Source organism: Calonectris borealis, chromosome 2, assembly GCF_964195595.1.
Source record: "Calonectris borealis chromosome 2, bCalBor7.hap1.2, whole genome shotgun sequence".
Lineage (NCBI taxonomy): Eukaryota > Metazoa > Chordata > Aves > Procellariiformes > Procellariidae > Calonectris > Calonectris borealis.
In genome coordinates, this window is record NC_134313.1 from 143,102,515 (window position 1) to 143,130,455 (window position 27,941).

At 38.7% G+C, this 27,941-nt stretch overlaps 1 protein-coding gene across 1 annotated transcript in view; it reads right to left on the reverse strand.

Annotated features, from left to right (window-relative positions):
- Positions 1-304: 304 nt before the first annotated feature.
- The window catches only part of SDHAF3 (succinate dehydrogenase complex assembly factor 3), a 39,069-nt gene continuing 11,432 nt past the window's right edge, over positions 305-27,941 (reverse strand). The window contains exon 2 of the mRNA XM_075143707.1: positions 305-4,853. Coding sequence (XP_074999808.1) covers positions 4,650-4,853 — 204 coding nt within the window. The 3' untranslated portion in view covers positions 305-4,649. The remainder of the gene's footprint in view (positions 4,854-27,941) is intronic.

A 27,941-nucleotide genomic window follows, 5' to 3' on the forward strand; every position in this document is an offset into this window, starting at 1 on the left:
AAAAAACAAAACAGAAGAGTTGAGTTTCATCATTTGTAAAGAAACTCCCCAAATGTTTTTCCAGTCAAAACCAGAAATAGTAACCTTTTGGGAAAAAATGATAAATGTGTTAGCTCACTTAACAGATGATTTAGATTTCGCTTCATCCCTCTAGGAGTGTAATTGGCATAAAACAGAAGGCTCATTCGTGCTGGAAATGGTATTGCAAATGGTGGTATTTCAACAAACTACTTATTGAGGGCTTTACAGTAGTAATATGCACTTGTCTTGATGTTCCTCAGCATTTATAACAAGTTGACAGATATTCAGTAACTAAAGGTCATTTTATTAAATAAGGATTCTTGTTTTATAGTCTCAAGTACATGCTTTGAAATTGTTAGAGAGCAGATTAAACACTGAACTCCCCAGACACACGTATCTCTTGCGTAGGATCCTATACCACGTAAATGGGCTTGTTGAAACACCTGATACTTACTTGTATCACACATTGCTAGAAGTGGCAAAACCATTCAGTTCTTAGTCGTTTATACATTGAATTTATACATTGACTTATAACTCTCAATTTCGATGAACAAAGAATACTTTGTATAATGCTTATATAATGGTTGCATCCAAATAAAATTAAATTCTGTGATCTTCATGTGCCTTAATCGGTAGACACAAACCACTGGAAAAGCAGGAAGGACTCAGCACTGTCGAGTCTGTTCCCAGGGCAGAGCTGTGCAGAACTGAAATTGCTGAAAATGTTCGTACCAAAGCCAGTGGTTATGCAGCAGGTATGTAACCTCCATGAACAAGAGCAGATCATTTACAAATGCAATTATTGTCACTTCTAACACCAGCCATTTGATTTGTGTCAGTCTTTACAGTGAACTTCCTGATGTGGTCCAAAGGGGAAGACTTCCCAGTACCACCATTCCTCACCGTGAGGCTCTTGGGTACCGAAGGCTGGCAGGCGCACCACGTCGGGTCCAGCTCTGGGACACGGATCGGTAGGAGGTGGGTCAGGCAGTTCTGTTCTCAAACAAGCCCTGCAAAACCTGTGTTGCTGCATCTCTACCCTCCAGCAGGAAGGATTTACCTTGAAACCCTTTCCCAGAGGTCTGAAACTCAACACTGAAGCAGGACAGCACGCAGAGGCATCTTTTGCCCTAGAATGGGAGATGCCTTTTACAGTGATTGAGCTTTCACCCTTCCTCAAAGGTAGACGGACTCTCTGTGTTCACACCTAGAGTAAATCAGTCTGCTGAGAGATTCAGCTCTCCCTCTGCTATTAGTTTGGCTATAGAGCGTAAAAATTAAAATAGATGATAACAGGCAGGGAAAGGTATTGCTCCTTCACTAATTGTTCAATGTTTTTACCTAGAAGCCAATGAAAACTTGGCCACTGACTCATCGGTGAATAACCAGCCTCTCATAAATACATACCCAAGATGAAGAAATAGAAAGTCCACTAATAATTCAAAAATATTAAAGTAAGTCCAAATAGCTGAGAAATGAAACTCCTCCATAAATCCTGCCTTCAATATGTTAAATTATTAATTTGTTTTTAAGAGAGAAACATCACATTCTAATAGCTCTTGCTGGACAGCCAGTTAAAAAAGCATAAACCCACATCATAGAACTAATAAAACACTGAAAGAATGACATTTTAATTTGTTCTTTTTAAGATGTATAACTTTGTATTTTGCATATCAAAACTGGCAATTTTTAATGAGACAGCTTTCTGAAAATTGTTTGCTTTTTGATAAGACTTCAGCTCATGCCTTTCCCAGCTATCTAAAACTTCAGCTCCCTCCAACTCCTACCAGCTGCCAGGCGATCACATAAAGTGTTACCACAGATAAGGTTTAGCCAAATTAACCAGTGAATTTTATCACTCTCTTAGTTCTAGAAGAGCCAAATGGATTTAAGATCAACAAAATACAAAGGATCTTTCTTAATGGATAAGCTGAATGGGGAGAGGTCTTTTAAGGGTGGTAGGAGCTTTTCAGTGTTTAGTTGTATAACAGCAATCTATACCAACACACTCAGAACATAGCTTAAAACTTTGTACTCATTTCTAAAGTGATCATAGTTATTTTTCATTATAAGGTGATTAATTACCCTTTTTCTAAGCAACTCTTTTGCCACTTGAAATAGCACACTGCTTGTAGTTTTGAAGTAAGTTTGATGGATGCTTTCCTTTATTAATTATCCATCAAATCCTGTGTAAAATTCCCCACAAAAAGTATCCTATACCTTAAAAAATAAAATTAAAGAAAAAGCATCTTCGTCACTCTACCTTTCTGGGGACAGGATGAGAAGCCCGTTGTCTTCTTCAACTTAACTGTCATTAACCACACTTGTAAATCAAAGAATTTCACTAATGCATGGTGGTGTTGGCGTTGCAAAGCTTCTGTGAGGCCACCCGTGCCCATCACTTGTGTAAGCACTGCTCGGATCAGAGCATGCCTTACTATTAGCACTGGCTGTCGTAATGCCAGCAATCTTTAAAGATGTTTCATTCCTATTGTGGAATTTTGGCTTTTGTAAAAGTTGTTTTAAACAAGAATACAAACATAGTACAAAATACAAGCTACCATTGGGAATGAAAGAAAAAAGTTGTCAGATTTACTAGAAAAGGGACTGTGGATGTAAAGATGTTTACCCTCACCTCCAACTCACTTTAGGTCTCATTATGAGCTTAAATTTTTCATACCAAATAGCAATTTTTCATTATAAATTAATTTAGCCTCTAGAAATGTGCATTATCTAGGTATGTACATGAGGAGACAGATGCAAAACAAGTATTCTAACCAGTTTCATCGAACTAACAATTTTCATTAGATGTGTTGATAAAAATAACTGTGCTCCAAATGGCAGTATTTGAAATAGATTTGAAGCAACTTGGATATTGACTGAAGTAGGCACATGTGTACTAGCAATCAAGGAGTGGAAACAAACTCTGTTGTCAACACCCAAACGTTGCTTTTGGTATTAAAACTGAGTACATCTAGTGATGCAAATTACTGGTTACTGTACATGGGATGGAAGTGCAACAGAATACATCTTTACGCCCTAAACTCTGGAGTTGGATTAGATTTGAAGTTTAAAAAGAAAAAAGCTTTAGGTATGTGTGAATGGCAGTATCAGAGACAATTGTCAAGCTTCCTGCACACCCCATCCGCTTCCCACTTTGATGCTGGGGCAAGACCTGGGCACGTAGCAGGCCAGCAGGGAGCTGCCATTCTCTGCAACCATGCCCTTGAAGCACCAAGAACCAGGACTTGTGAACCTCAGCCCCGCAGTCTGGATATCATCACTGCCCTCCGATCCTGTTTGGATTAGGCCCGTGAGGCTAAAGGATGTTCCTACAGCACACGCAACAGAGGCTGGGGCTACCAGAGGAAGATGTAGCAAAGCAGCTGTAAGTGTTCCTTACGCAGGAGTCTTGCAGTTGAACTTTCAATAGAAATGAGCAATCTACAACCTAAATCCTAGCAAAGAATTGGGAAGAGAGGTAAGGGAGGGAGAAGCAGACTACTCCCCAAATTGCCCCCCGTTAGGATGCAGGAGCGTAGCTTTGCAAACATGTTGTTACAACTTGAGACAGATGGAAATATGCTTACTTGTCAAAGCTGTTATCCCCCAAGAGGAAAGAAATTATGTTGTCTTGAACACGCTATGTGTAACAGACAGGGAAAAGTCCAGAAATAGAACAAAACTAATAATATAAAACTAGGTTTGGAATACAAAATGAAAGCTGTCTTTTACACAGAAAGGGTGTGTTTTTTCTTAACAGATAAAAAACCAGAACTTTTCTTAGTCCCAGTAATATGAGTATTACAATAGGCACGCATTGTCCTGATGAAGACTTGACCTTTACAAATAAATTACTAATGTTTGTCATACAATATTATTAACAGCATAATTTCCGTGATTGAGGAGTTTACAAATTCTGGTCAATATAAAATATTGAATAATATGGGGTACTGATCTTTTAAAGAGCCTTTGAATTCTAACTACAGCACAACCAACTCATGAATGGTTTTTAAAAATTTCAGATACTAACAATAATCTGAGTCTAGCTTTGAAAAAAATGCAGAATTTTCTTCTTAAGCCAGTGGTTCCTTCAAGGTCAATTTAATAATGAACTACATTTTTTATTTTAAAGCACATTTCACAATAAAGCTCAAGAAGAAAACCAACTTTCAATTTCAACAGCAGTATGTTTTTCGAATACTGCTCATTTCTCTCCCTTGAAACAAACCCACTCTAGTACCATACCTTTGTTCTTTGTCTACTGAATCCACATCAGAAAACAAATGCTAATTGCACCTCTTCCATTAAAGCAGAGGATGATATACAAACAGAAAGATGTTTTGCCCTATGGGTACCAAGATTAAAAAAAAAAAAAAAACTTTCTATTTTAAAAATGTCAATTTACTTTTACCGAATTCTTTAAGTCTCCACCTTCCATTAGGAGAAAAGAAATATTGCAATTAACATAATATTGTTGTGATTATTCCAGTTTAACATTTATTCTTGCATAGAAAGCCAAATAGCCAGAGACATCCGTTTCAGACAAGTTACGGTATCAGTAGCGCCCATTATTCCACAGAAACCACACTCAAGTCCAACTGGAAAAAAACAATTTTTAAATCCTTTTAGTTTTTGTGTTCCAAGTCTTTAGAAATGGTGATTTTTTTATTAGGTTTGGTAGCCTCATCCATCAGTTCTTTCAGCTGCCCAATCTGTTCATCACGGAAGTCATTAAGTTTTTCTTCTGTGAGCTGGATTCCATATACAGTCTTTTCTCTCAAGTTTTGTCTGTCCTCATTAATTTGTTGCTGTATCAGTGCTGCATAGTTCTAATGAGGAAGGAATATAAAGGTCACAAAACTGACAAATGCAGGACTCAGGTCAACTTTTTTTAATATCATTTTACTGTAATAACATACTTTTACTCAATCTTCTACAACAGTCTATTAATCAACATCAAATGACAAAAAAAATACACTTCTTATAAGAAAGAAAAGTTATTAAGACATTTCTAGTATCTATGGTCCATTTTATGTAGCTCGTTCAAAATGCATATCACATATGTACAATTTAATTTAATTCTGTCATATCATGTACTACTACTGAAAACAAAACAAAATTTAATTATAGATCAAATATATTTATGTAGTTATAACTATTAAAATACATGTTTTCTATCTAGCAGGATACCAGTAGGATTCACTTTGTAAACCGATACATCTGTAAAAGTATTATTCTTGAAGAAATGTATTAGAAAAAGCAATCTATAATCAGACAAATGTCCTAAAGCCTTTCCGCCTAACCACCCTCGGCATTTCTGGGAATTGATAAGGTCATTTGCACCCAGCCCTGGGCTGCTCCAAGGGTGGTAGGAATTCAGCAAGAGACTTCTGTCATTCTGCCAGTTTTGGAACAAATTAGTTAGCAAAATTAAAAGTTAGGGGAGAATAAGAAGGGACTTCAAGGACAGATACCTCTGTATTGCGTGCTCATTCCCGGAAGGAAAAAAAGAAAAGGATAACCCCCTTTCTGTACCGTGTTCAACATAAGTAAGTTTGTTCAGACTTACTTTCAATCCTGTTGTAACAGAAAGCATTTGGACCATGTTTACTTAAATAAGAGCATTTATGCCAGTGGATAGGCAAAACGGACAGTATGTATTACATCAATACCAGGCTGAGGACCGTTACAAAAGCAAAACTTTCTCAAGGCAGGAATGGAAGTGGCCAACAGGTCACACAGTAATGTGGGCACAGTTGGAAAATTGCTTTCTCACCGTTCTGGAGCAGTCTTTGACCATTACGACTTTTCTAAATTACAACGCTCAAGGGTTTTGCAAGGACAGCAGTTCTGCAAATTTAATTCGGCTAGCAGTGCTGCCACTGACACCGCTGTGTTCAAAGCCCATCGGCGGGGCTCCTGTGCGCTCCCCAGCTCCCTCTGCCCAGCACCAGCCCCGCTGCAGCAGCTCTCGAAGAAGCTGTAGTGAGTGAATTTGTGCTTGTGTACCTTCTGAAGTCAGTGAACCTACTCGGATGTTTAAAAGTTAAGCACACATTTAAACACTGGGTTGGAAGGGAGGCTAAACTTTTATTTTTCTTAAGAGGAACTTAAAAACAAACTCCACCATTAAGAAATTAATTTCAAAAGTTAATTTTTATTGGAAAAAATACAGGCTTCTCTCCTACTTTAGTAAGGTATCCTTTAAAGCACCCTTAAAGTTTCAAGCACAACTCTGAATATAGTATAAGAAACGGAACGAAAAAAACCTATATTCTGAATAAATAAGAATGATGACTGTGTTACATGGTAACGTTTTTTTTTTTTTAAATAAAGGATCAAATATCAAGAGTGTTCAAAAGCACGGGATTATAGTAATGAGATATAAGCATTATTTTAATTTCCAATTTTCAGCTAAAAGAAGCCTCATTATTGCATATTGAATTGTTAATCCAATTACCAGCAAAGTTGCTAAAGCCACTACTTCAGCTGTATGTCTAATAATTCCAGAGAAGTGGGTGAGAAGGAAGAATGTTATTCATGAGCATGTGATAAATTTCAAAACCCAACATTTACTAACATAAATACACTACGTTGTTTATGGACCATGTCAAGCCTCACTGAAGTCAGCAGGATCTTACCAGTCCTGCTGCAAAGCTTAATTCATGGCTATTTAAAGAAAGTAGATAGATAAACCGGGGCAAACAAAAGTAAATTTTTATTAATACAGACTCTGAACTAAATTGATTCCTCATTTCTAATAGAGAGATCTGTAGTGGTAGAACGTTTTGTTAAAGTTACCTAACAAGAAAAATAGCAACAGTTTCATAATACTGAGGTTCTTCCCTACATCACCTCTCCCCTTTTTACATTAAATATGCATTCAGGAACAGTGACACTGCAGTTAATCCTGGCAGTAATCCTACACCTCAGTGGTATTACGTTATGGTAGAGTTGGTCCAGGGTTTATGAAGGAACTAAATACAGTTTTTTCCTGATGACTGAACAATTAAATAGTAACAACAAGGTAAAAAATTATAATGGGTTAAAAAGTCTTCAACTTCATCATTTACAGAATTTCTTATCAAGGCAGATGGACAAATGCGATCTCTGAAGCTGTCAGCAGGCCAGTAACACACTGACATGTTACACTTCAACTATTCCACCTCATTCTATCTTCAAATTTCTGCACAGAACAACCCAGTCAGTATTGATTCTGGACTCCAAAAAATGAAATTCTCATTATACCAAACAACAACATTCACAGCATATAATTCAGAAACAATACTGAAAGCAAGCAATGTGAAACTCTCCACATCTTACCAAGAGACCTGACTAAATGTACAAACCCTGAGAAACCCTCCATGCAACATCCTACCAGTGCAGGTTCCACAGTGGGAGAAAAGTCCTCCCCACCGCTAATGATCAACCACCTGGGAACAGCCTGGGGCTACTGCTGCAGGCACGGGCTGTGGTACCTAGAAATAACTGAAGTCCATTTAAAGACCGGTTATAATTTTACAAACTTCGTTGACTAGAAGATATCTTTTCCAAAAATACCAAATTAATTACTGGTGAAGAGTCTGCAATATATATATTTTTTTAATCTAACATCAAAGCATCACATTTCACAAAGCATCAGTGTTAAAGAATCCAGATCTCGGAAGTGATGGTCCTCGACAAAGCCGCAATGCCCACTCTCACCGATGCCCTGCATCCAGACACACAGCAACGGACTGTATTTCCCCATTCCTCGATGCCAGGTGCACTCCAACGTGCTCCCGTCTGGACATGTCACTGCTGGCTCTTTTCCCCCACTCATTTTCTAGCTGAACGAATGTTTTGTACATGCCAGAAAGCCTCAATAGTTGCGGTTTCACATTGATTTGCAATGTGAACAAAACCTCAAAATTGGACCCTGAAAACATGCTGGGTTTTGCTTGGCTCATGACAGAAAATGGAACTTTCTCACCTCATTTTACCAAAAGGCAGTGATGCACCAAAGAAAATACGTTTCAGCCTTTACAAAAGCACTGGAAAAAGATCAACTATATGGTGTATCTCATTTTCTCTGCCCGTGATGCCAGAGGAGGAACAAACAAAGCTTGGGATATTTAAGTGTTTAACACATTACTGTTCCCTCAGAAATTCATACTGTTATTATGTGATCACTGATTTGTGGAAAGGTACTACAGAAGTTGCTGGTACGTAGTTCTGTAATTTAAGATTCAGCTTCTATACAGAAAATGTGCCATTTTGCCAACTGCACATGAACTTTAATATGTTGAACTCCAAAGTTCGGTAATAGGTTTTAAAGCGTATTGAGGGGAAAAAAAAAAACCCATAAGCTAACATTTGTTCTTTCAATAATATACCTTCGGTCACAAAATATGATGACCACAGTCCCTCTCAGGCCATAAGGAGGAGCAGCATGTTTGTGTATGCTCTAGTTTTCATTAGAACTTAATAGATACAGAATTTAACGATTTCCTAGTGTCATCTTCCCTACCAGCAGAACTGAAACAAGACCTTGCTTAGCTTTCTCAAACAAGGAAAATTACTTCACTTCTGCCTTTCATTTTATTTTACATGTAACTACATCTTTCAAATACAATAAAACTCCTTTGTCAATCATGACACAAATCCCTGGCAGAATTTTCAAGGGCATCTTATTCCAATTACGGGTCACTGCTCACAGAACCAGAGACAGAAGACACAAAATGGGAGACAAGTAAACCTGCACCCTCGCAGAGCCAGGCTCAGCATACACAAGGATGGCAGAGGCACACAGGTCCTCTCCTCCCTTGCACAGGCGGTCAAGTGTGGCAGGTCAGTCAGGGACAACTTCTGCACCTTAGGTTTTTTTAGGTTGGTTGGTTGTTTCTTTGTAAGTAGCAATGATCCTCTGCCTGCACCAGCCATACACTTTCTGGGCACCTACATGAAAACAAACAAACAAAAACCAAACCACCAGCTGAATGGTAAAAGCCTTTGCCGCTTGTATATGCCTGCCACCACAAACAAAGAGGATCAGAATCAAGTCCAAGTCAAGACAGCCTCTCCTGACCATTTACCATCAAAAGACGGCTGATTTATGCAGTATTCAATTCCAGCATGCTGGCCATCCATATCACAGACACCCTCACAGTCCCGCTCCTCCCAGTATCCATCCCAGTCTTAAAGGAGGGTAACAGTCCGAGGTGCAGACTGGCCAGGTCCCTGCATTGCCAACAGGACATGCAACCGCAGAGACACCCCGAAACTCTCTGTATCGCCAACGCAGAGAGGCAGATGCCTCACCTGAATGCTCTGATGCACTCCTTAGAGATGCTGGTTCTGCCCACAGATCATGCTGGCACCTACAGCATGCAAGCCGAACCCAGCCATTAGGCTCTCTTAAAATCCTATGACATGATTAAATACTTGAACCTCCAGGTGATTTCTACAAAAACACAGAAGGTGAGTATTTGCTGTAATCAATAACCACAGGGTTTTTAATTTAAATTCACTCACTGAAGCGAATTCACAGTTTTCCTCTGCTCTCTGATTCATAAGCATTCACAGAATGCACAAATTCATCAAAAAGGCAAGGGGATGGATGACATTTGAGGTTTTAAAATACCACACATTACAGAAAGGGTGTCAGCCCTTTTGTTTTCAAAGTTGAGAAAGGGTTAAATACAAAAATAAAAGCAAAAACCACACAACCAAAAGCCCCACTCCCTGACTGCCACATGTATAGATTCCTACCTGGTCCAGTGTGTGCTGATCGACATTTATCTCATATGCGAATACAAAATGCTGATAGATATTTATGATTTAACCATAAGATTAAATGGGTTAAGAGTCCCTTTGCCCATTTTCACTGGGAAGAATGGTAATCCTCATTTCTATTTTCTTTGGCATCCTCCTCAACATGTATAATGCTACATTTTAGACAATCGCTCCAAAAATCTCTGTAAGATTCATTCAGATAGAAAAAGTCAGGATAGGTATGTCTGTTCACACTAACTACCTGCACGATTCACTTTCTTGCCAGATTTTCTCTTAAAAAAAGGTCTAAAATTTTAATCTCCCTTAAGGAGTTAAAGTATAAAGCTGATGTATTCATTCATTGCAAAAAGACTACCTCCACTTGCAGTCAAATTAACGATAACACAACAACATTACTGGGGCCAGATCAGAAACCGCTACTCTGAGACATGTTAAACAAACAGGTCACAGTCAGGCACTGAAAAACGCTATCAAATTATTTTAAATTGATTTTTCCCAGGGTGACATCAAAAAACCAAGCATGGCCTGACAGGCCACCCTCACCGCTCCCTGGAAGTTAACTTAAAATTGCAGCATTTCAAATTCTTCTGCTGCTACTAAGAGCAAAATCAAACACATGCTGCTAGGACGGTAGCATGAAGAAACGACTGTGAACGAACAGCACAGCAAGGAACCACCTGTTCTTATTATCGTGCAGAGATATGTTGAATGAATTATTTTACACATGTTCAGACAGAATTCTGCAACTGATTTACTGTATTTTTTACTACAAAACTGTTTTGTTTGTTAAACTAATTGAGTATCAGCAAAAGACAAAATCTTTATAGAATTGATTTTTAAATGGGAGATACACCTCAAGAAATTTCAGAGCATCTTCATATATTTGACTGAAGCTGTAAGTATAGTTAGAAATGTAATAACAAACCCAAGAAAATTCTACCACACTCAAGCTCAGCTTAATACACAATTTCAGTGGATATTTTCACACACTCACATATGCTTCACCCTGTAAGACCACTTAAAATAGCCCATAAACACTTTAAAAACTGCATAAAATACAATTACCATCAAATAAATTACGAATCTGAATAAACCGCTATGTGAAGTCACACATCCTCTAACAGGAACAATGTATTATCAGACACTTTCAAACCACCTTTGTTTTTGTAAAGGACACACCATGATCACTTAAAAAAAACCCTCAATATACTGTAAAGGGTGGTGTGTAACCCTTCCTCCTGCTTTTGAAAATACCCGTCGAGTGGTATCTGAATAATACCAGGGAATGACACATGGCTGGCATTATCAGAGTTTCTTATGTAGAAAATTAAAATAGTAATTGCTGAGGAAAGGGCAACAGAATAAAGATGGGAATTTCGCTCTGAGGTACCCAGCACAGCAGAGGACCTCTGGGGAATAAAGATGTCCAGCTCCTACTGCAAGTCTTGACGGAAGGTGAAAAAACAACTTTCTCTTCCGGCATTTAAATCACCTGAGCATCCATTACATGTGTAACAGCACACCAGAGGCACCTCTTAGCAAGAGGAATTTGCACGAACGTTCAGCACTGGCTTAACGCTGCTCCTGCCGAAAGCCTGAAGGATGCAGGGTAAGTCATTACTGCTGAGTGGTTTTGCAAAAAAAATTTTTATTGACTGTAGCGTGAGCACAAGAGGGAAATCTCAAAGATTAGCCTCTTTCTGAAAATGCTATAGGACTTTACACGTAACCCTGGAAAACACCAACATCCAAAAGGTATGACCATCACCCATAGACACTCCAGCTCCGGCGCAACAGACAACGCTCGCATTCTGAGGCAACAGTAAGGCCTCTAAAACAGCATTGTGCTCCAGTTAAATAAAGCATTACAAACAAGTTGATCATCATAAAAATATGGTTACACTATAAATTTAACAGGCATATAGAAGAAAAAACTAGCGACAAGCTTATTTATGATAGAAACCAATGTTCTTCCTCATGTTTTCTTGTTCTAACATCTCCTTCATTACCAATGTCACAGCACAGAATCCATCAACAAAATGTTTAATATCTACCAAGAGAGGCAGAGTTGTGCAAAGCAACAAGGAAGATTTTCCCAGCCATAGAACAGCCCTTCAACAGGGTGGTTTGGGCTAAGGTAGCCATAGCTGCAAAGTCAGAGACCTGAGACGGTGCTGCAGCCAGCACAGGCTGCAACAACGGAGGTAAGCAAGCAATTGCTCTTTGAGTCCTGTGTTCACCACTGCTTATCTTGAGGTATCACTTAAATAATATTCTAAACCTCTTTGCATTCACACACAAACCTCTATCGCTCAAATTAAACACACTGTAAACTCAAGCTCTTTGGCTTGAGTGAAGCACCAGGGTTGCTAATGGACAGAACACCAGTGGCCATGCTATAGGCTACAGACTTAATTAGCTCTTCTGTTGAATGATTTATCTATATTTCACGAGAGCAATTTGGTTATAAACGCTACTGTTCCGAGATCTGTTTACCACCTTCTGACAGCTCTTAGACGTAAAGAATAAGATGCCTTAAACAAGCTAAAAAATCTGCCATTTCTGTTACATTTCAAATTTCAGCCATCCTTGGTATTTTCTGTTAATAATAGAACGGTTCCGTTAAGCAGAATTTAGGATGTAACATACTAAATAGGTATGTTTTATCCAGATGTTTGCTATGTATAGAAACACGAACACTTAAAAAACTGACTGAGTAGCTTATATGACCAGTCATAAGAACACTAAGTTGAAACTTTAAGCACATATAAGAATCAAAAAGGGCATCAGAAAGAATACTTTATTTTTATTAAAGCTGAAACATTACTTACTCTGTTCAAAAAAAAAAAAAGCACTCTTCTCAGAAATCAAAGGAAAGCACATTTTCATACAAATTTTTGAAAACTTCTGATTATGTGAAAGAACAAAAATAAATTTTTTAAAGCATTTTTTTCTAATCCAGCAACAGTGCAAATTGCATTCCTCCCAGGACGAGATCCCTGTTCTTCCCCTGTGCATCACCACCTCGTGAGCAGGGCAGTTGAGGAATCCCCAAAGGGAAAAGAATCCCAGCGCGGGGCTAAACCAGAGTTGGTAACTCACAGCCACTGTCCCTGCCCCTCTGCTGAGGCAGCCACTATGGTGGCACTCCAGAAAGGGAAGGAAAAACAGGGACAGCAGAGCAACACACAAACAGAGCTCATTTAATCACAAATGCAAAATACAAAAGGTACAAAAATAACACGGTTTGCCAGAGGCCAAACTGGTTCCTCAAGTACCCTTCAAGACCACGAGTGTGGAGAACCCATCTCACTACGGGATACATCGCCTACCCCCAAAGAAAAGCAATGCAGGTGAAATAAAATCCTCCCTTTTCTAACAAATATACCTTTTCTAACAAAAGATTGTAATTAATGAGGAGCTCTAAAAACAAGTTGTGTGAAGAGCAGCTTGGATAAGCTGTTTTGTATTTCAGTCCATCATTAGATGGAAAAATTTGTAGAGGCTATTGCAAGCCAAGGGGATAGTCTAGCACTTGCGATGGGACTGTCTACATCTAAATGTCTAAGTGAAGCCAGAGATGTACGTTGTCTTTGTGCTGAGCATCGGAGAGAGAAACTTCTGTCTTAAACATGATGTGATGACTGGGTACACTGTCCTCCAGAGATGAGGGTCTCATCACCACGAAAGCAACTACATGTCTCTCTCTCTCGCTAGCTGTAGATGACTGGCTTCAATCAACTTCCTTCCTTTCTCATGGTAAAAGGAAAGTGTTCATTATTTGTTTTGTTTTGTGGTTTTTTTAATTACAAAAAGCAACAAAAATACCATTTCTCCCTGAATGAATCTATAATCTCTCCCCTGGAATTTGTTTTATCTTTGGGTAACACTGCTGAAGTCAGACTTGGCAACATCCTGAAGTGATGGAAAAAAAAATCATAGTTCCTTTTTATCCTTAGAAAACTTTGAATTATGTATATTTTAATTTCTGGGGATGAAAGACCATGTCACCATTTCTAACTACAATGCACAGAGGTAAAACAGATTTCTCCAGGACAAAGTCACTGGATCATAAAGAATGGGAACAACCAGAAAACTTCAAAGTTTTCTAAAAGTTAATCTGAAAGGAAAAGCCACGAGAACTTTAACAATATCATGTTTTCCCAGGAGATTCAGGAAGGATGCTACAATATGTGACTATCAACCAAATCTCAGGGTAGTGATCACAGTAACACAATGCTGCACATACTGTAACTGTACAGAACTGTTACCATAGAAGGGTTGTTTTTTTTGGTTGCTTGCTTGTTTGCAGTTTGGAAGGAGAGAATGAAAAATTGTTCAGCTAAAACGGAGCCAGGGAATATAATTATGTAATACTTAGTAATCAGCATGGAGAATTATTATTTGATCAGGAAGGTATAAAATGGACTACTTTTTTTGAACACAGTTTACTAATATTGTTAAACCGGAAGAAATGACATTTATTTAGAGGAACGTAAAAAAAGCTGAAGGACTAACTCAGCTTTGTTTATAGCTTAAATAACATGTTATTTTAATGTCCTTTTTTCATGTAAGACTTACGAGATCATAATTTGAGGTGAAAGTGGGAAGTTTGTGGCCTGACCATCAAGGTAAATATATATAAACGCTATTAAGTCCAAAATGGAGCACTACAGCATTACAGTACATCAGAGTGACTTTACTGTCATTTGTGGAAAAACAAGCTGTGATTAATTATTTCTTTCTGGATGCACAATACTTACATCAGTATTGTACATCAGGGCCAAAATCTAGGTCACTAAAAGCTTTTTGCATCATCTGATAACAACCATAGTCTTTAAGATCCTCTCCACTTACGTTAATAAGCTTCATCTCAGGCCTTAAATAGAACGCTTGAGCTCATTCTAGGGAAGAAGAAAAGACAAAAAATCGGAACATACTTGAAGGAAAAACAACATTTAAGAAAAAATAAAATGACCAATTAAGTTCTGAGAAGAGAGATCAATCTGAAATGTAGATGCAGCACAAGAAACAGAGCAGGAGGAAGAGATGGGAGGTAGAACAAAAGAGATGGTCACACAAATGGGTTCCCATGGTTTAACAAGATTCATTCTGTCATGATTCTCTTCCCTTGGACAGGTTGTATCATTCGAAGTGGGAGCTCCACCGAAAAAAAGACTTCTTTTATGAAAGAATGAAAAAAAAATTCTTCTCTGAAGTACATATCAGTATTTGAAAGTCTTTTAAATTGATACTGGAGGCAAAAATACTTGGAAGAGAAATATATTAAAAACCCCATTAGAACCTAATATAGTTAACAATTTAAGAACAAAACATGGAAAATTATTCAGTCTGGACTTTCATCTGTAAAAATTATGATGAAATTACACTGTTACTAATACCAAACTCTAAGACTGCTGTGACTGGACAGATAAGCTACAGACCAGAAAAGTTAAACTACTTTCGAGAACATTGTTTCATGTTTTCATACAAATCCTAATAAATCCTCAGCAATTTGAAAGACAGTTATTTCTTGACTCAGTTTCTATTTTGCTTTGACATTTTATGCTGTACATGGCAGCTCTTTGGCTAATAAAAAAGCCGTCCTGTGCACTTTTGTCTACTGCTGATGTTTTGTCTGGCTAAATATTACGCTACAATCTCGAAAAATATTCAAGGTTTTATCACATGCTGTCAATTTAAAGCAGGGCAAGGGAAAAGACTGAAAGTGATCGTATCAGTTCGTTTTTAGGAACTTAACTTCCTCAATGCATCAGTTATACTGTAATATTTCTATTTAAATATTAAGCTAGGAAATCTTGGCAGAGTGCTTCACTGCAGATAATTCACAGACAAATATCAACACTAGGCATTTTACCTAAAAAAAACCTAAAGACTGTTTTAGCAACATAATCACACAACTATAATTAAAGCGCACAATGCAAACATCACTTACAGACTCCCGTATCAGTTCTTTAAATAGAAGACAAGCATCTTAAAAATTCGCAGTTATTTCTTTCAGAAGTATTACTTCCAGATTTTCAAGGAAGACAATGATTTCACTTCTAGATATTTGCAAAAGCAAAATAAAGCCTGTTTCCAAGACAACCACATTGCTTTCCAGACTGCTAGATACTAAGAACATGCAAAAGATTACATATCCAAGATTATGACACTTGAAAGACTTTCCAAGCATGTTCTTCTACTCAATTTATACACAATGAAGCATTTCAAGTGTTCATATATATCCAAAAGCGACTCGGTATTCTTATTTTTCCATTACTCACACTCCTATATGCTCATTAGAGCCAAAACCTTAAACTAATACAGCAATGAAGAAAACCTCAAGTATGAACAAAAATTTAATCCACTAATAGGCATCTTGCATTGATTTCCCTGACACCACAAATAACCTTTCTGCTGAGGGTGCACTGAATTTTTTACTTTAATGGACCCATAGAAGAATAATGTGCTTGAATGAATTAAGTAAAAAGTCATGCGCAATATTTAATAAACAGACCAGAAGGTCATTAGTGTAAAAGTCAGATCCATCCCTTAGGACTTCCCCAGTTTTAAGTGAACATATTCTACACTCCCTGTTCCAATACAATACATGGGATACTAATTTAGCAAAGCAAATTTGGCCACAGAAAATACTGAGTCAAAGGCTGATTTTCTTGGCCAGTCTTACCACGGTCCCTCTAGTAACAGGGGAGAGAGAGACAAGCCCTACCTGGGTGCTTGTGGAGGCATTTAGAACAGAAAGCAAGGAGTCGTTAAATTTTATCTACCTGCTTCTTCAACGTGGCTCAAACATTTTGAGGTGTGCTCTTCATAGAGCACTACCTAGGAGACTGGCTATCAACAAAAGAAAGCCTACATACAGGTGGACTTGTATCATTTAAAAAATAAAAAAAAATTGCCACTGGGAAACACCGGTGAATTCCTGTAAGGGTGTTACTTAGACAAGTATGAAGTTCAGTCTGGTACTTTTGAAAGTCCTACTCTATAGAAATAACTCCGTGTAGTTGACCACAATCATTTGGTTACAATTCAGTCCTCCTTGCTTTTAAATAGCAGCCAGACAGCAGGGCATCTCTATGAAAATAAATGCATACTGATGTAACTGACATCTTCCTTAAGACAACTAACAACATGCTGATTTATATTTGTAAACTCACTCTATGGAAAGAAGGCTTATTACTGCAATTAACATGTACTTCATAGTACTTAATAAAAGGCAAAAAAGATTAACTCTGTGCTAGACCCAGTGCAAATTTTTAAAGTTCTTGTTGCTGCAGCAAAAGATGCTAAATGACGTTAAAGTTTTAGACCAGACATACACTTTGTATACACGTAAACATACCTCTGTCAAATGAAGTTAATAATATAAATTGTTTAAAAAGTATTCCATATCCTCCAAGCAATAGAACAAATCACAGCATTACTGTCATCTTTAGTTTTATTGCTCTCAAAATTACCACAGAAAGTTCCTTACTCTGTTTTATTTTCCTAAAATATTGTGATATAACATATATGCAGCCAGAAAGTCCTCTGATATAACGGTGCAGACAAAAAAGATCAGAGAAATTAAAATCTCCCATTCTAAACATAATTCTAAAATTGTGCTGATTTTTTTTAGCAGTTTCTTAAGGTCAAAAATCTCTAAGGCCTACAAATCTATGTATCTTACCAAGGGTTTTTAACTTGCAGATTTTTATACAATCTCTGAACTACTGCAGAAGTAGCCACAGAAGTTAACTGAAGAAAACAAATTTGTCATCAGTACGTTCAAGAGCTGCTATAAAGGAGCATGCATCTCTGCCGACTACATCAAAGCCCCCAAATCTGAAAAACCCCAAAACTTCTGTAATCATCTGCTAGTCACTATCTATTTATCCCTTTATCTAATGGCTCTGACATTTAAGAGGATTTTTATAGCGTCTGTCACATACAGCAAATACGGGCTGGGCTGTCACAGAAGACTGGAGGGATTAAGTACAAAAGGAAAAAGAAAATTCACTGATCTGCTGAACAAGTTTCAAAATTCAATAAAGCAAATTAGCTGTAGAGACAGCTAATTTGAAAGCACTTCTGAAAAATTCAATAAAATACTCTGTACTGTTCTTGGGGAGATCAAATACATATCAAACTCAAGCCTGAACACGTTCTCCTGTAATCTCACAACAAAAACTTCAAAATTAACTCACCTAAATCTTGTTCTATTCCTCCTTTTTTGTTTCTGCTCTTGCAGGAGGTTTTCCAACTATTAAAGGGGGCTTGCTTTGAATTAGCAAATGACAGGGAAAACAGGGTAGGGGAGTAATAAAGGGATGGAAATCAAGTCAGTCAAATAGCTTAGAGTTGCACATACTTCATTTTGAAATGAACACTCAGTTAACAAAACCTTAAGCTTTTGTAACAGAAATCCAGACTGCCTACTTATTCCTAAAAATTCTCACCCACCTAGAACCTCTCCTTTTTCTCATGCAACCACAGGCTGTCCGGTCCCAAGCAAAAATACACGTCAAACTGGAATAGAAGTTAATTTACCTCAATAATTCAAAGGAAAGCGTCTTAAAAAGAATGCGAAAACACCAGAGCCGGGAAAATATCAAGGCAACCTTTCAGAAATGCAAATGTGCCATATTAAGATTGGTCAAGCTGGCTTAGCCCTGTGCTCTGGCTGCCAGCCTCCCAGGTGCTTTCACAGCTGAGTACCATGGTCTTCAGCTACGGGTAAACCATTAACATTTGGAGCAGAAGCACCTGCCTGTATAGAAGATACCAAGAATGGAAAGTGTAGCATATTAGTTCTACTTATACGTCAAAAACCCCCGAGATAAACTACCTCTGCTCTGAGTTAAGTGGTACCATTTAATCATTTTGATACGGTACATCCGCATCCACTCAGATGTTCTCTCCACACTAATACAATGATACTTTTGCCATTAGCGTCAATGTCAAACTGCTGCACTGTTTGTTTATACCAAATTAAGAAACAAGTCCTTTTTCTACTGTACATAGTCAGGAAGAGAAGAGTTTTCAAACTGACTATATAGTGAGTTCTAGAAAAATGTTTGCTTGCCATCCATTGATGATGCGAATAAATAGGTTGCCTCAAGGTTTCTACCAGTCAGAGAATACTAAAACCATTCAAAAGGTTTCATTTGGGTTTCAAGACTTTTCAACATTAAGGAATTATCTCAACTTACATTTTCACGGCTTTAAAATTACTCTGGACTTGTTTAAAGCAATGCAATGCTATACAAACAATAAAAACTTGAATTATTTTTCAGTTGTTTATACAATGAATCTTGCTTGCTAGCCAAGAAAAATATGGAAAAGAAAGTCTTGTGTACATCTGCCCACAAGTAGGCAGTTACATGAGAATCAGGATGACTTCTTGTCTCACTCTCCACTCTGCTTTTTACCATTTAAGGTAAACACTCAGTTAAGCTACTCTGCTTTTTAATTTAGTCACAGGATTCACTATAGAGTTAGGCCAAGATAGTAAACAGGAAAAAACTCTCAAATAAGTTGCCTGAAGACACCAGCAGAATAATCTTGAATAACATTTACATTGCCTACCACCCAGCGATGCTTCTCCTTGAACCACACTGATGGTAAATTATGGGGTCTTCATGAGCAGGGGTTTACTTCAGTCTTAAGGGGGGATGAATATTAGCATGCTTTGCTGTCCTGCAGAATGTTTCATGTGCCTCTGAAAAAAAATCATGCTCACTAAATGGGGGGGGGGGGGGGGGAATAATCCTCCAAGTATTGCAATCCCATTGCATTTGTGAAGCTGCCAGTCCAGGGAAGAGCTTAGAAGAGTCAAACTAAATCCGTTTAGTGATGTAGTGGAAATTCCTCCCGCTCAGCGGTACCATAACGGTGCAGCAGGTCACAGCTCTGAGCACTGGCCCTGCACAGGAAGGCATCAGATTGCAAGGGTTCCTCTACCATCCCAGCACGTGCCCCATTTCTGTCACAGAAAAGATGGGTAGACTAGAATAAACAGTTGTTTACACCAAAACCCACTTGTGGGCTGCTTGCTGAACTGTCCCTATGGGCTAGACATTGAAGGCATCTGCACAGGCTGGTCCCAGGGCCATGGCCAGGCATCGCTTTGGTGTCCTGACCATACTGCGCTTCCCAGCTCACCCCGGCTCCCTGTGGATCTCTGACCCGCAGGCACGTGCACCACAGGAAATTCAACCTTAAAGTCCACCTGCTGTTATAGTGCAGGACTAGCCTTTACTATTGACGGCTGCCCTAGAAAACCAGAACAAACATAACTTATCTTCTCTATATCAAAACATAACATTTTAACATGAATTTTCAATTTCTTAAAAGAGGAAAACACTGAAAACAAGACTGTACAGCAATGGGGGGGGGGGCGGGGGGCGAAGCAATGGGATCATTTGTATTCTACTATACTTATTTATGAGAAAAATACAACAGATCTCATCTTCACTGAACTGCTTGCTATATCCACTATAGCAGTGATTTTACAAATAACAGCTTCGCAAAACGTCTTCCTTTGCAGAACCCAGCTTAGTAATGCTTTATTTCATCAGGTGGGTGGAGAATTTCCCTGGGAAAATTCTGCCACAATTGCTGTCAAAATTATCATACTTATTTGAAATATCTTTAGGATCCTATCTTTCCTCAAAATCGCTGCCTACAAGCAATCTAATCACAAGTGAAAACAAACAAAAAATTCCCATTATTCAGGAAAAAGGAAACTTTTGGCAAGTAACTTGGTAACTTGCCAGTGATAGATGCATCACTGTACCAAAAGCTTTGATCAACAAATGGGATATGCTAAATAGTACAAGGGGTCATGAGAACTTCATCTTATACAATAGAATTGAACATCTGAAGGTGGAAAAAAAAGACAAAGCCAAACAAAACAAATTCAAAGTGCTCATTCACACTGCAATTAAATCCATTACACATTGTTGCATGCTTTCTGCTAGACTACTAAATAAATTCAAGTGAAGCAGTGTTAGATATCAATCTAGCTAATGCATCCTAAAATTGTAATGCCATGAAAGACTGGAACTAAGTCTTTTGGATACCATAGAATTCAAAAGAAAAATCTGCACAAACTCATACACTAAATTTATTCCTACCTATACTTGTTACTGTACATTAAAAGTGCACAAACAATCGATTAAAAACAATACAATAAAAATTAATAACATAGACAGCATTCACACCAGTATAACACTCATTTCCAAGCCCTTGCTAATTGCTGTAAAAGTCTCTCCATCACAGTTACACTTCATACTGTCTAGCACATTAACCCTCATTTCAGCCACATATGTAATTTATATGGCTGAATTGTGTCTCAATATAAAATCAGATAAACTAAGCTAAAGCATACTAAACATATTGTTGAAATGTAAACACTCAGTCACCATCACACCTACATAGATACATTTATATATAAACTAAACAAATTATTAGGCAAAACCCAACAACACAGTGTGATTTTCAATTCTTCGACACATAGTACTCTTGGATTGAAAACAAGGGATTAGATGTATGGCAAAGGATACCGATGTGTGTCAGTGATCACGTACTTTCAGAGTACTCAGTTAGCACTTGTACTCAGTATCATCTAGTTGTGAATGCTGATTTAAATTATGACTTCCTGACTATTATCATTGTAATCAGTTTTGCTTGAACACCAGAAACTTTGGGAATTTTCTCAGCTAACATTTGAAAATTATACTGTAAGTCAAATCTTTTCTCCACATCCTCTACATCAAACAGCAAAAATCACAAGGATTTGTGACCGGAAGAGGCCCCGAGCAACCTGATCCAAGACGGCCCCGCTCTGAGTAGGGGGCTCCAGAGGTCCCTTCCAGCCAAGGTCTTCCAGGCTACCTCTGCTTTATTACTCTACTCATTAAAAAGCCAAGATTAGTCCAAGTTATATTTTAACAACTATCCCTAAGTAAAAAATATTTAAAATACGATAAGATCTGACATTATGTTTTGAGGATTACCAGATTTTTTTTGAAATGTTCCAGTACTGAATATATTGTTCTACAACAAACAGTTCTTTTCTCCCCCCAAGGCAAATGTATAAAAACAACTAAACCAACTACAAATTTCACTAAGACAGACAAGTTCACATACTTAAGAGATTAGTAATAGAATATTATCACCATTCAATAATCATCTGATTTATTCAAACTGTATCAGAACACGAGCTTTTACTGAATGCATGCAGAAGCTAGTTTCCATCCTATTCTTTCGCAACAAACACAAACCTTCATTGGCAGCTATTTCTCAGAAAAGAAACACAGACTGCATTTATTATTTTCCTCAGTAAATCGAACAGTCATCGAAGCTTTATTTGTACAACATGCAAGTGAAAAGAAGAACAAAACCTCCTTTCCACTTGAAACACAATATGCATTATGCAACAGCACCCAAAAAATATCTGATCAAAATTTACAAGCAATACAACTTAAAGATACCAGTTCGCCAAATTAAGCTCAACAACAACAAAGCATAAATTAGAATCCACAAACTGGCATTACCCAAAGAGAAACAACGTGTATTTTCTATCTGCTTGTCCTTGGGATATTGCGTAAGATGACAGTAGCTCTAGTTTTTCCAGGGAACTCAGGAGTTCCTCTACACCCATCATTACCCAAGCAAGTTTAACTGGGCTTCTTCAGGCTGCTCTTCACCCATACAACACCCTCTTACAGGCACTGCACACGATGAACTTCACAATGTCATAGTCTCATCTGCTGCGGCCCATGAGAGTTTAAACTTGGCCCATGACATTTCAGAAGTGGGTCAGTAGAAGGGAATTATGAGAGTGTGCTTACTTGCCCTATCAATGCAAAGAGCAAGCATGAATGACAGCTGAAGCATGTTCTCAAGAGGACACTGAAAGGGTTAACACCAGTGAATGCTCTCATTGAATTGAAGCACAAATGAAATTTTAAAGAAACAGGAGTATTCAAATAACATTTTTCAGATCTAGGATGCAGAGTAACAAGACACATGTCTGGCAATCCCTCCTGGCTAGAAAGACAGCAAGGGTTTTTTTTTCTTTCTTTCTTTTCCTTCCAGGAATATATCTTCCACCTATTCAGAGCAGAACATTCACAATTGTTGCTATGCAGACATAGCGCCCAGCTTTGACATGCAATTTCATAAAGGCCTAGAGAGTCTCCCTTTATTTTACCAGACCAGCAACAGAACAGCACTAGGGAGTTCAAAACTTGTTTCTTAGAATGGTTCAGATCTGCACACAGGTTCCAGAGATGACAACTCTTGATTTGGAGAAAGTTAGATAAATCTAACGGTTGATGAGAATCTGATAATGCAAGAAAGAAAGAATCCAGAAAAAAAGCAGCACTTGCACTTGACAGCAGAGGAGTCCGAGCTCTGTCTGCAATAACGACTCTAAAAAGTGCCAGGGAATGCTTTGAGAAGGTACCAGACCTCAACCAGCCACCCTGGGAGCTTGGTGCCACAGTCCTTGGCACAGGTTTTAATTAAGGATAACTAGCTTTCTCCCAAACACCTCCTAGGCCCAGCCGGTGAGCTGGCATAGATCGAGGGCTGCTCCCAGCAGGCAGTTTGGATGTGCCACCCTGCTCTGGAGGGTAAGAGTTTAACAGCATGGACATGAGCTGTTCCACTGCCAGCTGCAAAGCAGCCCCAGGCACATCTGATTCAGCAGCAGAGACACAGCTTTAGCCCGGCAGTGCTGGGGCCAAACAGAGAAACTAACAGATCCCACCACGCTCTGCAAGAGGCGTATTCCCAAGTCAAATGCTTATCTCACACATTGCTTGGTTTTGGCTTAGAATCTCCTCTGTGATGTGCAGTTTTTGTATTGGGATAGTTTTTTCCAAAACCTTATCACTCAGCCTGTGAAGACTCCGGGTGGCAGAGTACACCGTCTGAAAGGGACGGGATTTAGCGGTATGTTATCAAGCAGAATTAGTACAAAGATTTGCTTCAATGCAAACAGGTAAATGCTTAAGTTCTTCAATTGCAAAATTCAGACTCCTTTCTACTAACCAAATACTTTGATACATGAATGACTTTACTTTCATACTTCAGTAAAGGAGCTGAAAGGAACTTCACCTACAGCAAGTTGTCCACACCTCCTAGTGAGGCAAACAATAGCAAGAGATTGGTGGGCTCATTAATCCATACTATTTTCCTCCTTACTATTGTACAGCAATGCCTCAACTTACTTCCAGTTTAAAAAAATCCACTATTTTCTTTTTTCTATTCTCCTTGTCTTTCCTTGTGTATCTAGTTTCCTGTCTCATCCATAAGCAATACTTACGAGTAGTTTAGGTAAAAGTTACTGTCTAAAACTGTGCTGTATTGAATACAACAAAAAAAGTATTTTACTACCTTAAGTAAAATACAGATTTGTCTTCTACTTGCAAATTTTCAATTCTTAGTAAAAAGAACAAAAAATTAGTACTATACTAAGTATTCCTCATATTCTATTGTATGTGTTTTATTTTATTAACAGAAGAAATACTTTCCAAGTATCAATTACAATACAGCAACAAAATTCCTCAAGTTTGTTCTCAGCAGAGTATGTTGCAAAAAGTATCCAATGGTCTTCAAAAAGATCAGTCACTGCAAAATCAAGCACGCTTTCAACAACAGAGTTTGAAAGTTCAATATATGTCACTTCAGCAAAGTCAAAATGAAACTGCAAGACAACTATAAAGCATTTAACAGACCCCCTCCAGACTTCTGCCTCTGTTTCAGCCAACAGTGTTACAAACTGCAGCATGTTGGAATGCTGATTATTTTGTCCAACATAGTTTGTACTAGAAGTACAGCAATTTCAACATTGTTTTCCTTCTTGCTAAGCTAAAAGCTCTTCAGACAGATCTCGGTTTCTTTCGGCAACTATTCTATAATCCAGGCAGCCAGCGTCTTGTTACACTTAATTTTGCTCCTCCAAATTTCACTCACTGCCCTGCTAATGGCATCACGACTGAACTGGCCACCTTCCAACCTAAAGGACTTACCAACGTTATCAATGATAGACAATTCTGCCACCATGAACTCAGGAAAAAAAGGGAAAATTTTCCAATTTTTTGTGACTGATGCTACCAATTAGGTGGCCATGAGTCAACCACATGCCTACAGGAGGCAGCCCAGCATTGCTACTGTCCATTGAGAAGACTGGCCAGCACATCTGCAATTTCAGAAGAACCCACTGAAATCATCTTATGATTTCAACATGCTTTGCTGCAGGTCAAAACCATTACATACTCAATGAAATAGATAGTGTCAAACCTCTGAAATACACCATACATGTATAGTCTGTATCTATATATACACATATACAGAAAAAAAACAATCCTAAAGGGTTGGAAGTAGTTAATGTCTAGAAAATCCAGTTTGTGAAACACCTGTTAACACTGGATAGTTGTTACTAGACATTTTCTGTAGCATTGACCTTAAGAGAAGCAAGTTTGTTGTAATGTCAAATGAAGTCAGAAAAAATTTTTCCTGAAAATGATGCGAATAAAGTAAAATGCAGAATATAAAATTTCCTAGGAAGAGCTGATAAATATAAAAGCAAGGTCCAGAACCCTGAACAATTCCATATTACCCTTTACAAAAACAGGTTATTGGTAAAGCAATTATTAAACAAATGCTGATAAATTCTGAAATATGTTTTCAAGCTAGACATACACAAAGTATCATTCTATGATCATGTGTTTGTTCAACTTCAAAAAGTTAGTGGTGACACTTCTCTTTTGACCAATTCATTAGTTACATCCTATTTTAGGATGTGAGTTTCAATACACAGCAAACCCCTACTGCTTGATGAACACATCACTCAGAACAGTTCAGAAATACTACTTCCATGATTCTCCATTTCTTACAAAATAGCTTAATATCTATTTATCTGGAATCAGACAATATCACTCAGGAGAAGACCCTGTAGTTGTCAATGCTGACCTTCCACCTTAATCTTTCCATTTTAATTGTTTTGCTATTCTCCCCTGGACTAAAACATTTTTAAGCATCCCTTTATATTTTTCCATTCAGAATAACTCGAATATAAATGTCCACAGAAATTAATCTTTACCACTGGAAAAACATACACTTACGGTAATTAAAACATCCTAGTTTTATAGAATCATAGAATCATAGAATCATACAGGTTGGAAAAGACCTCTAAGATCATCGTGTCCAACCGTCAACCCAACACCACCATGCCCACTACACCATGTCCCTAAGGGCCTCATCTACACGTCTTTTAAATACCTCCAGGAATGGTGACTCCACCACTTCCCTGGGCAGCCTGTTCCAAGGCCTGACCACTCTTTCAGTAAAGAAATTTTTCCTAATGTTCAATCTAAACCTCCCTTGGCACAACTTGAGGCCATTTCCTCTTGTCCTATCGCTAGTTACTTGGGAGAAGAGACCAACACCCACCTCGCTACACCCTCCTTTCAGGTAGTTGTAGAGTGCGATGAGGTCTCCCCTCAGCCTCCTCTTCTCCAGGCTAAACAACCCCAGTTCCCTCAGCCGCTCCTCATAAGACTTGTGCTCCAGGCCCTTCACCAGCTTCGTTGCCCTCCTCTGGACGCGCTCCAGCACCTCCATGTCCTTCTTGTAGTGAGGGGCCCAAAACTGAACACAGTATTCGAGGTGCGGCCTCACCAGTGCCGAGTACAGGGGCACGATCACCTCCCTATTCCTGCTGGCCACACTATTTCTGATACAGGCCAGGATGCCGTTGGCCTTCTTGGCCACCTGAGCACACTGCTGGCTCATGTTCAGCCGGCTGTCAACCAGTACCCCCAGGTCCTTTTCCTCTGGGCAGCTTTCCAGCCACTCTTCCCCAAGCCTGTAGCGTTGCCTGGGGTTGTTGTGGCCGAAGTGCAGGACCCGGCACTTGGCCTTGTTGAACCTCATACAGTTGGCCTCGGCCCATCGATCCAGCCTGTCCAGGTCCCTCTGCAGAGCCTTCCTACCCTCCAGCAGATCAACACTCCCGCCCAACTTGGTGTCGTCTGCAAACTTACTGAGGGAGCACTCGATCCCCTCGTCCAGATCATTGATGAAGATATTGAACAGGACCGGCCCCAAAACTGAGCCCTGGGGAACACCGCTCGTGACCGGCCGCCAACTGGATTTAACTCCGTTCACCACAACTCTCTGGGCTCGGCCGTCCAGCCAGTTTTTTACCCAGCGAAGAGTGTACCTGTCTAGGCCGTGAGCCGCCAGCTTCTCTAGGAGAATGCTGTGGGAGAAGAAACATCTCAGACACAGAAAGTTAAATTTTAAAAAGCAAAGTAAAATAAAACGTTTTCATCTTACAATTACGGTCCTTCCAGAAAATCAAGAGCTCTCAACGTTGTAAAACCAGCAGCAAGGACCAGACAACAGCAAACAGGCAAGGGTCGTATCTAAACGGACACACGGCCTGCTCCAATCCTGCAGGTTCTCGGGCTGCCTTTCTAGCAAAACCCAAACTATAGAACCCAAACAAAGACAATCCTAGGCAAACTGCCATCAGTGTTTCTAAAAACAAAGATCTACCACAACTGTTTTCCTCTATCTGGTCAAGTTTGGGAAACTAGTCTGCTGCTGAGCATTGGCATCTGCTGGCGGATAGGCACTCTGCAAAAATCAGATTCACCAATAAAAGAAAAAAAAGAAAGAAAAAAAAGGAAAATCAGAGTTCACGCTACTCACAAAGCAACTTTCACTTGCTTCTTGACTGATAGGATGATGATGTTTTTCTTAAGAATGTAACTCCTTTCAGTTCTAGTGATGGTACTGAATTGCCCATGACCCAGAACGACATTGCCAGCGCTGCCTATGAAATTTCTTTTCACTAGCAATCAGCGGCAGAACTAGTGAAAAAAACCCACAGCTATACAAGATCTCATCTTTATAAACCACTAAGGACATAATACACATTTGTTATTTAATTAAAACTCTTCACATCATGGATCTCTTAAATAAATTCTTAGAATGACTCACTATAATGGATGTTAAGAAGCTCGCTAGCGTGCTTCACTGCGAACAATCAACTGAATTTAAAAATTCAACAGGCCCAGAAAACATCTGAATATTGTGATTTGCTGTACATCGTAAAA